The 15800-nt window shown below is 49.5% G+C and overlaps 1 protein-coding gene across 2 annotated transcripts; it reads left to right on the forward strand.

The window, feature by feature from the left end:
• The first annotated feature begins 1447 nt into the window (after positions 1–1447).
• On the forward strand, positions 1448–15720 carry gspt1l (G1 to S phase transition 1, like). 2 transcript variants are annotated; one of them, XM_033970690.2, is made up of 14 exons: positions 1448–1902; positions 3091–3132; positions 4426–4671; positions 4852–4885; positions 4956–5033; positions 5602–5782; positions 7400–7554; positions 8328–8468; positions 9303–9396; positions 9465–9545; positions 12890–13063; positions 13889–13978; positions 14785–14953; positions 15203–15720. In XM_033970690.2, exons 1-14 carry the CDS (start codon positions 1722–1724, stop codon positions 15253–15255), a joined length of 1719 nt encoding a protein of 572 aa, XP_033826581.1. In that variant the 5' UTR covers positions 1448–1721; the 3' UTR covers positions 15256–15720. The 2 variants fall into 2 exon arrangements, with proteins under 2 accessions (XP_033826581.1, XP_055079457.1); XM_055223482.1 differs by lacking the exon at positions 3091–3132 and having other exon boundaries at positions 1507–1902.
• Positions 15721–15800: the final 80 nt, after the last annotated feature.

The following is a 15800-nucleotide window of genomic DNA, read 5'->3' on the forward strand; positions in this document are numbered from 1 at the left end:
AGCTGGTAAACCAATCCCCAAACAGAGGACCCTGCTAAAACAGCCCGGTCCTTGACAATGGACTTATTTCAGTTTGAGGCCGACTTAAATACTCTGAGTTCAATAAATTTGAAAACAACCCAATAGCTCTCCCCAAAGAGAGCCACGTCTCCCTCCTGCTCACTCGACACTACCATGAGCAGGTCAAGCACCACCGTCGTCACCTGACAGAAGGGGCAATCAGGGCAGGTCTGTGGATATTAGGTGGCAAAAGACTAGTTCATTCAGTGATCCACAATTGCATCATCTGACGCAAACTAGTGGAAACCAGGAAAAACAAATGGCAGATCTTCCTCCTGAACGACTCAAAACGTGTCCTCCCTTTAGCTACGTCTGCCTTGACTTTTTTGGGCCTTGGACGGTAAGTACTAGATGTACTAAAGGTGGACAAGCACAAAGCAAGCGCTGGGCCATCATGCTTACCTGCATGAGTGCGAGAACCATGCACATTGATGTGATCGACTCTCTGGACACATCCAGCTGTGTAAACGCTCTAAGGCGCTTCTATGCGCTAAGAGGACCTGCCCAAAAACTTTTATCTGATAGTGGGACTAACTTCATTGGAGTTTCTAAAGAGTTGGGCATGGACAAAACATTGCAACACTATCTAAAGAAAACTGCCGCTGAGAAGATCGAAGTCAAAGTAAACAATCAAGACTTGACATGATTATAATAAAAACAATCTGCCGGAAAAGGCATTTTCAAATGGTGTTAAATTGCCAATTGCACCTAAAGTAAAAGACAACTCAAAAATGTCATAAAATGTACCAACTGTTCTAATTTTCTCAGTTCAAATGTGACAGTCAGACTGTGCATTTTGTGATTTCCCTGAAGAAACCATCGAGCATCTCTTTTTTACTTGTCCTGTGTCCAGGACATTCTGGCGTGACATTATAGAGCAGTTATTTCTCAAAATCCCAAAGTTCACAAATTTAAGTGTTCATCATATTTTATATTTTGTGAATGATGTGGATAAAAACTGACTGTGAATATTGTTTTGGCTAAACACCATATTCATTGTTCTAAACTTAGAGACTCCACCCCCTGATTGAACATTTTATGAATGAATTTAAACTATTCTCCCTGAAACTGCATAAATCTGTGCCAAGAAAATGTTATATTCAATGTTTTAATTTTGTTTTTATAATCTAAGTATAATGTGCTCCTTTTTTATGCCTTACAAAAGCTGTAATCCACATATTATTTGTTTATATGTCAATTACATGTCATTACCTCTATAAGATTTGTAATGACAATGTTTAATAAAAAAAATAAAATAAAAACAAAAAAAAAAACGCGAGTGAAAAGTGCGGTTCCGGAAAAGGTCACGCGGTGTTGACCTGCCCCGGGGGCCGCTGGGAGATGTAGTTTTTCGCGCTGCTCTGGCGCTGTGTTCACTCTGAGCTCGGCGGGTGAAAGGACTCTGTTTCCCAGCAGCCCCCGCGCGTGCGTGCCTGGCTGCATTAGCTCACGCGGCTCTCAGCGCTGAGTCGAGGATCTGAGTCTCAAACACGGAGCTTTAGCCACAGAGAGAGCCACAGAGAGAGCCGGGAGCCGCACTCATCCCCGGGCACACGGCACAGCCCCGGTCACTCGTCCCGGTCACTCGCCCTGGTCACTCCTGTCCCGGGCCGGACTCTTTAGAGCAGCGGGAAGTGCGCAGGTCTGAGCCCAGAGACACGATGGAGCCGAGAGACTCTGCCCCTGACTCCTGGGAACAGGAGGACGAAGTGGACGGTCAGCTGGGACCGGCCCTGACCACACTCAACGTCAACGCCAAACCCTTTGTGCCCAACGTCAACGCCGCGGAGTTTGTCCCGGGATTCACCGCGAAAGAGCCTCCGGACAGCCGCGGGGTGGAGGGTGAGTGCGGCTCAGAGGCACAGAGGCACGCTGGGGCTAGCTTAGCTCTGGAGAGTCTCTGTGGGGTTAGCTTAGCCGCCGCTAACTGTATGCTAGTGTGTGCTAGTCTGTGGTAGCTGTGTGGAGCTAACAGCCTCGTTTCCGGCTGTTGGTCTCACGTGGGGCCCGGGGTCAAACATGGCGCCTGTGTGCGCGTGCGTGGGGCGGGCAGTGGGCGCGTGGCTCATATAAACGCGTGGGACAAGTGTCTGTGGGACAGTTTTCTTTCACCGGCGTTAGCCTTTAACAGGGCTGTGATTGGACCGGCCTGAGGGGCGGACCGCTCTGATTGGTTGTCCTAAAGTGCTGACGTCACCGCCACCGGGTCACAGCACCGGGTCACAGCACCGGGTCACAGCACCGGTCTGTGGGCCAAAGGGTCTGGGGCAGGAGAGCACAGGGCGTGGACCATGACCTGACCAGGCAGAGCAAAGAGCTGGAGTTTAAAGAGTAAACCTCAGACACAGTGACGTTTAGAGACTTAAGTCTGTCTGCGCACACGACTGTTACACCTGTGGTCATTACCTGTGGTCATTACCTGTGAGGGGTCATTACCTGTGAGGGGTCATTACCTGTGGTCATTACCTGTGGTCATTAAGGCCCTGGTCACACACTCTAACACGTCACATGTGGGAGAGTGTGGGATGAGTTGCCTTTATTGTCTGTGGGGGTCAGACAAGGAGTACCCTCAGAAGAGTGTGCGAGGCCCCCTGTACGAGGCCCCCTGTGCGAGGCCCCCTGTGCGAGGCCCCCTGTGCGAGGCCCCCTGTGCGAGGCCCCCTGTGCGAGGCCCCCTGTGTGTCGGTGTCTGCTGGTCAGTGAGTCCCTGTTCAGCCCAGGGGACACTTTATAAAACTGTTGATGTGGAGATATAATCCATGTCCTGTAAGGTTCCCCTGGTGCCCCTCCTCTTGTTGCCCCCTCCTCTTTTTGCCCCTCCTCTTTTTGCCCCTCCTCTTGTTGCCCCCCCCTCTTGTTGCCCCTCCTCTTGTTGTCTCCTCCTCTTGCCCCCCCTCCTCCTCTTGCCCCCCCTCCTCCTCCTGCCCCCTCCTCCTCTTGCCCCTCCTCCTCTTGCCCCTCCTGCGTAGGCTGTTCCTGTGGGGTGGGGCTGTGTCTGTACCTGTGTCTCACCTGAGTGTTGTGTTTCAGTGTCGGTGGAGGCCCTGTCCAGTGTGGAGGTGTCGGACGGTGGTGAGTATCAGCTCCATCAGCTCCATTGTACAGACCTGCTCCGTTTGACCTGTGTGTGTCACGTGGTCGGGTCGTGGTCGTGGTCGGGTCGTGGTCGGGTCGTGGCTTCGTCCTGTTGCTCTGTGCAGTTGAAGTATTTAGTGGGAGTGGGAGACTGTGATACTCATTGTTTCTGAGCCTCAGTCATAGTTGAATCATGAGACTCTTCTTCTTGTGTCAGACTCAGGAGTTACAGTCGTTTGAGATGAAGCTGCCTCTTTTTCAGAGGATTCAAAGTCACATGACCAAAACACCCTCTTAAACCTGTGTGCTGTTTCTGGTGAGGAGCAGCTTCATGAGGAGGAGCTCCAGGTGTCTTCACTGTCTGCACTGGTCCAGAGCTCCTCATCCTCATCCATGTTTAATCACAGAGTAGAGTGGACAGTCCAGCGACAGATTCAGTTCTGTCTAATACTCAATGATAAGACTGTGTTTAATGCAGAGATCTACAGCCAGCCCTCTGTCAAAGCACGAGGTTTAACAGAAGAGGAGGAACAAATGTTATGATTGTTTTTGTGTGCTTGTTAAGTGGTGTGCACTAATCGTGATTTTCTGATAAATATAGATTAGTGCCAAATGTTTCAAAAGTCGGATTCTGTTCAGAGTGAACATTGTAAATAACTCGTGACGGTCAGAGAGACGCCTGAAATATCAACTAGAATCACTAGAAACATGTTTTTCAGAACACATTAATGGGGGTCTAACCTACAGCTGTCATTTTGATTTGATTGCGATATATTGTACAGCTACATCCTTTTGATCATTTTGTGGTTGCCATGGTCATGGTTGGCTGCTCTTGTGGCTGACTGGCACATTGACCAAAACAGCAGAGCAGAGCGAGAGAGAAGCTTAGCAGAAGCTTTTCTGTCTCCAGAGTTCACCTGGATACTGCTGTGGTGCCCAGGCTTCAGGACAGAGAGGATTGTTTGTCCTGAGGACAGTTGCACTCCTCAAACTGCCCTGACACTGTTTGATTATTATTATTATTATTATTATTATTATTATTATTATTATTATTACTCCACCTGCTGAGTTGTTCTGGTATTTTACTGCTCAGTCTGCTTTAATTGCCCCTTTGGGAAAAATAAAGTGATGTTGATTGATTGGTGATGTACTTGTCAATACTCAGCCCTAATATGTGACGCACCCCCCCCCCCCCCCCCCCACACACACACACACACACTGACCCCCCCCCCCCCCCCCCCCCCACACACACACACCCCGATACACCTGTCTAATACTGTGTGTGTTTAGCTCCAGTGGAGAACGGTGACGTAGACATAACCATAGAACAGCCCTGGGACCAGAAAGAAGAAGAGACCAGCGAGGAGGAGCCGGGGGGCAGGGGTCTGGACGAGGCCGCCTCCGAGGGGGCCTCAGAGGGGGCCTCCGAGGGCCTGGACGATGAGGAGGAGGTGACAGCACCCAAACCACAGCCCCCAGCCCAGCCCGATGCACCCAAGAAGGAGCACATCAATGTGGTGTTCATCGGCCACGTGGGTGAGTGCGCCCTGCTTGTGCCCCGCTCATACACCGCTCGTACGTCGCTCGTACGTCGCTCATGCGCCCCGCTCGTACGTCGCTCGTGCGCTGCTACTAACTGATACTAGTTTTAGTATTGCTTAGTATCAGATTTTTGATACTTTACACAAACCTAATCCCTGGTACTTTGTGTGACAGATGCTGGAAAGTCCACCATCGGAGGACAGATCATGTGAGTACTGTCTTCTCCTACAGCGTGTCCTTTGTGTCCATAAACACGCTCACATGTGTCTCTGCGGCAGGTACCTGACGGGGATGGTGGACAAGAGGACACTGGAGAAGTACGAGAGGGAGGCCAAGGAGAAGAACAGAGAGACCTGGTGAGGCCTGGAGCTGTTTTATCTCAGCTCTGGATTAGGGCTGGAGTCTAATTCATAAGGGCATGTATTTAGTGGTCAAATAAAGAGGGCTGGGACAAACGCTCTCAAAACTGTTGTGTATCTCTGTATTTGACCCACCTGCTCTCACAAGGCGACACCTGAGGGATCAAGCAAAAACTAATGTTTATGTAGAAAAAACATTTATATAAATGCAGATTAGATTTGTCTTCTTCTGTTGTCCGTTTATCCTATTTAATTCCATATCTAAATAAAATGATTCACGTCTAAGTTGACAAATATAAATTAAAACTGCAAGCGGTGATAAAGGGCCCTCGTACCCCTTGTGATTGTGGAAAGACACGCCGCGGTGGGAGAGCTGCAGATCAACCTCAGCTCAACATGTGATATTTCCTGTGTCATGTTGGAAATAAATGTATATGGCTCTTTATAACCGTGCAGGGGGCGCCAGAGAGCCATTTTTAAAGATAGAGTTTTAATCCACACATTATTTTGTCACGGCGCTGCTCTGAAGCCCACTGAAGTTTCCTAAATGTGATGTTTTCCACAGGTACCTGTCCTGGGCGCTGGACACTAACCAGGAGGAGAGGGACAAAGGGAAGACGGTGGAGGTGGGGAGGGCCTACTTTGAGACCGACAAAAAGCACTTTACCATCCTGGACGCCCCGGGACACAAAAGCTTCGTCCCAAACATGATCGGAGGAGCCTCTCAGGCGGACCTGGCTGTGCTGGTGAGTGCCGCCGGAAAACCTCATTATACAGTTGTTCCCTCGTCAGAGCCAGACCTGGAGTTGTATTTCGCATCATTAACTTGTTTTGATGAATGCTGTTTTCATAAGTGTGCTCCCTCTAAGCGCTCAGAAAACATGTGAGAGAATTTCCCAGGACTGTTGCGTCATAGGTAAAAGTCCAGAAGTGTCCTGTGCTGTTTTTAAGTCCATAAACAATCACCAGACTTCAGAATCAGAATCTTGTTCTTGTTCTGCATTTCTGCCGACAAAATGTTTCATTAAAACATACTTCTGTTACTGTCAGAAAAGGTTACCAGCCCTAGTTTTCTTTTCAGTAGTAATTCCCCCTGCTGCCAGTAGATGGCATTCTAACACCAATGTAATAATAACTATACAAATCACACATAACATTTGGCCCGAGACGGTTGTCTCGAGGGGAATTGTTCCTGATCATTTATTATTATTAAGCCTGAGCCAAGGACGACGTCCGGATCAGAGACTAAAGCAGAACTAAGTAACTTTAGAGGTTGCACTCCCCCTACAGGTCGCCTGTGAGAATGTCGTAAACACTCCCCTCCTTCCCCACGTCTCAGTTGAACGCTCTCATTTATTTTTTACAAAGCCGGTGAAGGCTGTAACTAAATGTCTCAGGTGTGTCATGTCTTTGTACTTGTTCTTGTACATTATCCTCGTGTAAATGTTCTGCTCTGGTCTGACGCTGATAAACGTGGAGCTCTGGTCAGTCCTTCCTTCGGTGTAGATGAGGTTTGTGTTTTCCAGTATTTGTAATTATAGACACAACACAAAGTTGTTCAAAGTAACTTATCAGAATCAAAAGACTTTTATCGCCATTGTCAGTGAACACGACTCACAAACTATGAGCTTTTTTTGGTGATAAAGTGCAACATAAAAACACTGAATAATAATAATATAAAAGTTTAAAAAGATATGCTTAAAAATAAAATAGTCTAGAGGTAGATGTATACAACAACATCAGAGCAACAGACATGACTTAAGGAGACTCCAGTTTACTGCAGATATTAGAAAGTGTCAATGGTACAAATGTATTTTATATATATATATATATATATATATATATATATATATATATATATATATATATATAAACAACAACATTCAAAAATCCCCCCCAAAGTCCCAGATGGGTCGATTTAACACAAATGAACTCATGTAGCTGCTGAAAGGTATAACATTACTGCATAAAGATGAAACTGCAGTAATGATGATACTTTATATCGTATGATGATGATGTTACTTTATATTTTAGCGGTAAAACGTTTCTCAAATTCTCCATTGAAGTGAATGTGATTCCCTCATAAGTGCCACCACAAAGAAAGTGCACTTTAGTAGCATTTAGACAAAAGTGTCAGAATAAGGTGAATAAAAATATGAGTATTTACCATCTTTGCACCAGAGGGGGATTTTTTTAATTTTCTGATGACATTTGAGCTGGAGCTGGTTGAAAAATGATCTTCTAAAACACATTTATAGATTTGAGTTTATCACCTGCTTTAGGGTCATAGTGTCTGCAGTAAAAGTACTGTCTATTTTGTGTATCGTGGTATTTTTCTGTAGCTGACGTTCGCTCTGCTGCAGGTGATCTCAGCGAGGAAAGGAGAGTTTGAGACGGGCTTTGAGAAGGCCGGGCAGACGCGGGAGCACGCCATGTTGGCCAAAACGGCGGGGGTCAAGCACCTCATCGTCCTGGTCAACAAGATGGACGATCCCACGGTCAACTGGAGTCTGGAGAGGTGAGCCCCTGTAACCCACTAACACTGAGGGCTTTTCACAGTAAATCATGAGAAACACCTGCCTCAAATGGGACATAGACTGAAAATGCCATGGTGCCTTTTTTATACAATTAAAAGTCGACCGCACGTGAGGACAGTGGGACAGTGGGACAGAAGGACAGGCCAGAATCAATCCCACGTTTTAAGAGACATTTTGTTTTAAAGGTCACGTAAACTTTAAGCCTTTTTATAATACTGTCACCTGGAGTTGTTTTTTTTTTCATTCACAGATCAAAACACTCTGTTCCACCTTGTGATGTCATGAAGTGGTAGTTTTCAAGTGAACAGCTCCTTTTACCTTTTAGTTCAGTAGAGACTGGCAATTCCAGAAGCTGAAATGATCCAAATGATTCTAGTGAAGGTGGAGTTTAAAAACACAGAGGAGCACTTCCTGTATCACCACATGATGACATCACAAGGTGGAACAGAGAGTTTTCAGTTTGAGAGAAGAACTCGGCCTAAATCTGCAGGTTTGTGTGTTAAACATGTGAGAATGAAACAAAACACAAGTCCAGGTCTGTTTGAGGAAACATTAAAACATGGATCTGAAAAAGTCGTAATGGCGTCGTTCAGTGTTTAAAATAAACAAATGATTAAAAAAGATCTTTGAGCAACAAAAGCAGATTTAGATGTTAAGTAGTGAGGAATATGTGGATCTGAGCAGACTCACCCCTCTCCCCTCACTCTCATTCACTCACTCTCACTCTCTCTCACTCTCTCTCACTCTCTCACAGATATGAAGAGTGCAAAGAGAAACTTATGCCATTCCTAAAGAAAGTGGGCTTCAACCCAAAGAAAGACATTCACTTCATGCCCTGTTCAGGGCTGACGGGGGCCAACCTGAAGGACCCCACGGACCTGTGCCCCTGGTACACGTAAGTACACACACACACGCACACCCCCACACACACACACACACACCCCCCACACACACACACATCGATCTGATCTTGGTGCAGTACTGAAAATGTCACATTATTGAATATAAGGTTCAAAATGCAGGTTCATGTCCTTTATCCTGTTTGGATAAATAAATTGATGCAATAAGACAAAGTCCAGAATTATAAAGTTCTTTAGGAACTGGAGGGAAAAATACCAACGACATAACACGTTTGGATTGGATTAGTCTGGTTTTAGGTTAAAGGGGAAAGTGCTTGGTCCTTGTGTTGGTATCGGCTGTATCGAGTCTGTTACATACAGACGTGTTTCGTACAGGCGTGTTACATACAGGCGTGTTACATACAGGCGTGTTACATACAGGCGTGTTACATACAGATGTGTTTCGTACAGGCGTGTTACATACAGGCGTGTTACATACAGGCGTGTTACATACAGGCGTGTTACATACAGGCGTGTTACATACAGATGTGTTTCGTACAGGCGTGTTACATACGTGATTGCCCACGTTAAGTTTGATCTATAAAAGGACGACTTGACATGGAAATGAGTCAAATCCAAAAGCTTTGCCAGTTTGTGCCTTTAGAGATGAGACAAATGGATCTGTGTTCAGATAAAAGTGACACATTTGATGCTAATCGATATTTAAACTAGTGCCAAAACTAGATACTCATTTGAGCAGGTATCGATACTGGTATCACACTCAGGACAGAAACGAGCCTTTTCTGTTTATAATGACGTCTTTATCTTTAAGACACAAAGTCGATGTTTATTCTCAGAAAGACCCAGACTCAGTGTTTTTCCTGTTCCAGAGGTTTACCTTTCATTCCACACCTGGACAGTCTGCCAAACCTGAACAGATCCAGAGACGGGCCGGTCAGACTGCCCATCGTAGACAAGTATAAGGTACAGTGCAGTATGCAGAGGGCAAAGGTCAGAGGTCAGTGCTGTGTGTAACATGTGCCCCTCCTCAGGACATGGGCACGGTGGTGCTGGGCAAACTGGAGTCGGGCTCCATCATCAAAGGCCAGCAGCTGGTGATGATGCCCAACAGGGTAAGTCTCCACCACCACCACCACCACCACCACCACCTCCACACAGATGAGCCTCCACACACCCCACACGCCTCACACGAGCCTCCACACACCTCACACGAGCCTCCACACGCCTCACACGAGCCTCCACACGCCTCACACGAGCCTCCACACACCTCCACACACCTCACACGAGCCTCCTCACACGAGCCTCCACACACCTCCTCACACGAGCCTCCACACACCTCACACACCTCCACACAGATGAGCCTCCACACACCCCACACACCCCACACACCTCACACGAGCCTCCACACACCTCCACACACCTCACACGAGCCTCCACACACCTCACACACCTCCACACAGATGAGCCTCCACACACCTCACACACCTCCACACAGATGAGCCTCCACACACCTCACACACCTCCACACAGATGAGCCTCCACACACCTCACACGAGCCTCCACACACCTCCACACACCTCACACGAGCCTCCACACACCTCACACGAGCCTCCACACACCTCCACACGCCTCACACGAGCCTCCACACGCCTCACACGAGCCTCCACACGCCTCACACGAGCCTCCACACACCTCACACGAGCCTCCACACGCCTCACACGAGCCTCCACACACCTCACACGAGCCTCCACACACCTCACACGAGCCTCCACACACCTCCACACACCTCACACGAGCCTCCACACACCTCCACACACCTCACACGAGCCTCCACACACCTCACACGAGCCTCCACACACCTCCACACGCCTCACACGAGCCTCCACACACCTCACACGAGCCTCCACACGCCTCACACGAGCCTCCACACACCTCACACGAGTCTCCACACACCTCACACGAGTCTCCACACACCTCCACACACCTCACACGAGCCTCCACACACCTCACACGAGCCTCCACACACCTCACACGAGCCTCCACACACCTCACACGAGCCTCCACACGCCTCACACGAGCCTCCACACGCCTCACACGAGCCTCCACACACCTCCACACACCTCACACGAGCCTCCTCACACGAGCCTCCACACACCTCCTCACACGAGCCTCCACACACCTCACACACCTCCACACAGATGAGCCTCCACACACCCCACACACCTCACACGAGCCTCCACACACCTCCACACACCTCACACGAGCCTCCACACACCTCCACACACCTCACACGAGCCTCCACACACCTCACACACCTCCACACAGATGAGCCTCCACACACCTCACACACCTCCACACAGATGAGCCTCCACACACCTCCACACACCTCACACGAGCCTCCACACACCCCACATGAGCCTCCACACACCTCACACGAGCCTCCACACACCCCACATGAGCCTCCACACCTCACACACCTCCACACAGATGAGCCTCCACACACCTCACACACCTCCACACAGATGAGCCTCCACACACCTCACACACCTCCACACAGATGAGCCTCCACACACCTCACACGAGCCTCCACACACCTCCACACACCTCACACGAGCCTCCACACACCTCACACGAGCCTCCACACGCCTCACACGAGCCTCCACACGCCTCACACGAGCCTCCACACACCTCACACGAGCCTCCACACGCCTCACACGAGCCTCCACACACCTCACACGAGCCTCCACACACCTCACACGAGCCTCCACACACCTCCACACACCTCACACGAGCCTCCACACACCTCCACACACCTCACACGAGCCTCCACACACCTCACACGAGCCTCCACACACCTCCACACGCCTCACACGAGCCTCCACACACCTCACACGAGCCTCCACACGCCTCACACGAGCCTCCACACACCTCACACGAGCCTCCACACACCTCACACGAGCCTCCACACACCTCACACGAGCCTCCACACACCTCCACACACCTCACACGAGCCTCCACACACCTCACACGAGCCTCCACACACCTCCACACGCCTCACACGAGCCTCCACACGCCTCACACGAGCCTCCACACGCCTCACACGAGCCTCCTCACACGAGCCTCCACACACCTCCTCACACGAGCCTCCACACGCCTCACACGAGCCTCCACACACCTCACACGAGCCTCCTCACACGAGCCTCCACACGCCTCACACGAGCCTCCACACGCCTCACACGAGCCTCCACACGCCTCACACGAGCCTCCACACGCCTCACACGAGCCTCCACACACCTCCACACACCTCACACGAGCCTCCACACACCTCCTCACACCTCACACGAGCCTCCACACACCTCCTCACACCTCACACGAGCCTCCACACACCTCCTCACACGAGCCTCCACACACCTCCTCACGCCTCACACGAGCCTCCACACGCCTCACACGAGCCTCCACACACCTCCTCACACGAGCCTCCACGAGCCTCCACACGCCTCACACGAGCCTCCACACGCCTCACACGAGCCTCCACACGCCTCACACGAGCCTCCACACGCCTCCACACACCTCACACGAGCCTCCACACACCTCCTCACACGAGCCTCCACACACCTCCTCACACGAGCCTCCACACACCTCACACGAGCCTCCACACACCTCACACACCTCACACGAGCCTCCACACACCTCCTCACACCTCACACAAGCCTCCACACACCTCCTCCTACCTCACACGAGCCTCCACACGCCTCACACGAGCCTCCACACGCCTCACACGAGCCTCCACACGCCTCACACGAGCCTCCACACGCCTCACACGAGCCTCCACACGCCTCACACGAGCCTCCACACGCCTCACACGAGCCTCCACACACCTCACACGAGCCTCCACACACCTCCACACACCTCACACGAGCCCGCGTCTCCCCTGCTCCTGCAGTTTTCCATAAATATACAAAAGCAATGAACTAAACAAAACATTACACATTCTCGTGATTGTGTAATATCCCCTCTGGGATTAGAGCCATCTTAATTTCATAACCGCAAACAACACACACTTTAAACCTTTGTCATTTAACAAAAAAGTCTGCTCCAAAACACATGGTTCTACTGTTTGTAGACTTCTCCATTAAAAATCCCCAGGCTGATGGCTGGGCCTTGTACACGACTGGATCAGAGTTCAGCAGAAAATATTTATGCAGAAAAAGTCGTGGGAAACGATGTGTTTCTATAAAGACAGATAACACTTGTGAATCATTATTTTGATTTGCCTTTTTGCAGATAGATGCCAAAATACCAAATCTTCAGCTAACCCAAATAAATCTTTACAATATAAATAAAATTATTAAACAACTAAGAGTCGACCGATTTATCAAGTAAATGATTAAAGGACTACAGCCCCAGTTCATATGTATAAACATCCATGTTCCTCTGACCTCTGACCCCTGTGCAGCACGTGGTGGAGGTGCTGGGTCTACTCTCAGATGAGGTGGAGACAGAAGATGCAGGACCAGGGGAGAACCTGAAGATCCGACTCAAAGGCATCGAGGAGGAGGAGATCCTGCCCGGCTTCATCCTGTGCACCCCGGACAACCTGTGCCACTCGGGACGCATCTTTGACGCACAGGTGGGACCAACGCTTCACTGTACTTTATACCGCACCTGGGCGCCACGCCCGAGCGCCGCGCCCGAGCGCCACGCCCGAGCGCCGCGCCCGAGCGCCACGCCCGAGCGCCGCGCCCGAGCGCCGCGCCCGGGCACCACGCCTGAGCACTGTAGTTTGTATGTGCTCTAAAGGCGCCTGTCTGACGTATGTGTTTTTATGGAGAGATTAGCATTAGCCACAATTTTCAAGGCCGTTTTGTTGTGTTGATGTGCGTTGTGTGTGTTTGTGTGTTTGTATGTGTGGTTTGTGTATGTGTGTTTGTGTGTGTAGTGTTCAGTCTGAGTACAGATCCATATGTGACTCAGAGCCGTGTCACTGAACACATTCACACATGTACAAGCTGCAGATTATTTATTATTATTATTTGTGTTAAAGCGGCTCACCCGTAGGTTATTTGTGTTAAAGCGGCTCACCCGTAGGTTATTTGTGTCAAAGCGGCTCACCCGTAGGTTATTTGTGTTAAAGCGGCTCACCCGTAGGTTATTTGTGTTAAAGCGGCTCACCCGTAGGTTATTTGTGTCAAAGCGGCTCACCCGTAGGTTATTTGTGTTAAAGCGGCTCACCCGTAGGTTATTTGTGTTAAAGCGGCTCACCCGTAGGTCGGGTTGGGCGCTGTGTTACTCTGTTTTACTGTTGACGTAAACACAATTTGCCTCTAAGCAGATAATTATCTTCCATTTAGCACAAATAACATGAGCAGATAGTTTTTTTCAGACTGAACTAAAGTAATGGAGCATGTGACACTAAACGTGACTGAACAGGAGTTTGTGTGTTTGTGTGTTTCAGATCGTGATCATCGAGCACAAGTCCATCATCTGTGCGGGTTATAACGCCGTGCTGCACGTGCACACGTGCATCGAGGAGGTGGAGATCACGGTGAGACGGCGCCCTCTGTGGCCTTCACTTTAAACTACGTCACAGGAGAAACACGGACTGAGGGGTCATGTGCCAGAGCGCCAGTGTGTGTGTGTGTGTGTGTGTGTGTGTGTGTGTGTGTGTGTGTGTGTTGTGCGTTTGTGTACAGTGTTTGATGAGTTGTGTGTGTTGTGCGTTCGTGTACAGTGTTTGATGAGTTGTGTGTGTTGTGCGTTCGTGTATAGTGTTTGATGAGTTGTGTGTGTTGTGCGTTCGTGTACAGTGTTTGATGAGTTGTGTGTGTTGTGCGTTCGTGTATAGTGTTTGAGTTGTGTGTGTTGTGCGTTCGTGTATAGTGTTTGATGAGTTGTGTGTGTTGTGCGTTCGTGTACAGTGTTTGATGAGTTGTGTGTGTTGTGCGTTCGTGTACAGTGTTTGAGTTGTGTGTGTTGTGCGTTCGTGTATAGTGTTTGATGAGTTGTGTGTGTTGTGCGTTCGTGTACAGTGTTTGATGAGTTGTGTGTGTTGTGCGTTCGTGTACAGTGTTTGATGAGTTGTGTGTGTTGTGCGTTCGTGTACAGTGTTTGAGTTGTGTGTGTTGTGCGTTCGTGTATAGTGTTTGATGAGTTGTGTGTGTTGTGCGTTCGTGTACAGTGTTTGATGAGTTGTGTGTGTTGTGCGTTCGTGTACAGTGTTTGATGAGTTGTGTGTGTTGTGCGTTCGTGTACAGTGTTTGAGTTGTGTGTGTTGTGCGTTCGTGTATAGTGTTTGATGAGTTGTGTGTGTTGTGCGTTTGTGTACAGTGTTTGATGAGTTGTGTGTCTCAGGCCTTCCGCTGTTTGGTCGACAAAAAGACGGGCGAGCGGAGCCGCACGCGACCGCGCTTTGTCAAACAGGATCAGGTTTGCATCGCCCGACTGCGAGCCGCAGGGACCATCTGTCTGGAGACGTTCAAAGACTTTCCTCAGATGGGACGCTTCACCCTGAGGGACGAAGGTGAGCTCTGTCCTGTGATTGGACCGTGTCCAGGGTGGGCGTGTCAGGGGGTGTCCCTCTTACAGCAGAATGTTAATTTAGATCATAAAGTGTCTTTGTGACAAAGGGCCGTGGCCACAGCTCGACTTTGCTCATGGGGGTTTGTGGTTCTATGAGGGACACGTCCACTGATGGAGACAATAATGTCACAGATGTCCATGATGAAGAAGAGCATCTCTGGTTCTAACAGTGACACTTTGTCATTCGCAGGAAAGACCATCGCCATCGGGAAGGTGCTGAAGCTGATCACAGAGCGGGACTGAAGGTCTCGGAACCTCCTGATGACCTCCTGATGACCTCGTGATGACCTCCTCATGGTGGTTCTTCTGTCCACAGCTCTGTCCTCTGAGGCAGAGACCAGACAAACTTATGGAAAATCCAGCCCGTTTTTACTAGACCAAGAACAAGTCCACACGAGTCGGCTTTCTCATATTGAGAGCTCAGCTATGCCATTCACCCAAACACATTTACATTTCCATTTTCTTCCATCTTTTTGTGCAAACAAACATGACACTGACCCATGGTAGTGGGATCTGTGGTCAGACGTGGACCAGAGTTTTGCTTGGAGAATGATCTTGAGCGTAAATTGCAGATGAATGATTTGAATCCCTGAGACCAGAGTCTCCTTTGCTTTGACCGTTTGGTTGTGTGGCGTTCAGCGGTGTGCTCGAGCGCGTGCAAATGTGATTAAAGCCACAACTATGACAATAAACGTCTAACATTGGGAACCCGGCCTGTATTTACTGTGTTAACCAGGTGTTCTGCCCACGGCCAGCAGGGGGCATCACAGCACTCTTTACCTCATGTA

The sequence above is a fragment of the Periophthalmus magnuspinnatus genome, chromosome 8 (assembly GCF_009829125.3).
Source record: "Periophthalmus magnuspinnatus isolate fPerMag1 chromosome 8, fPerMag1.2.pri, whole genome shotgun sequence".
NCBI lineage: Eukaryota > Metazoa > Chordata > Actinopteri > Gobiiformes > Gobiidae > Periophthalmus > Periophthalmus magnuspinnatus.

Coding starts and splice junctions, on each gene's coding strand:
- gspt1l (XM_033970690.2), top strand. CDS start 1,722: ATGGAGCCGAGAGACTCTGCCCCTGACTCCTGGGAACAGGAGGACGAA. Junction 5,034..5,601: donor GAGAAGAACAGAGAGACCTG/GTGAGGCCTGGA, acceptor TGTTTTCCACAG/GTACCTGTCCTGGGCGCTGG. Junction 8,469..9,302: donor GACCTGTGCCCCTGGTACAC/GTAAGTACACAC, acceptor TTCCTGTTCCAG/AGGTTTACCTTTCATTCCAC.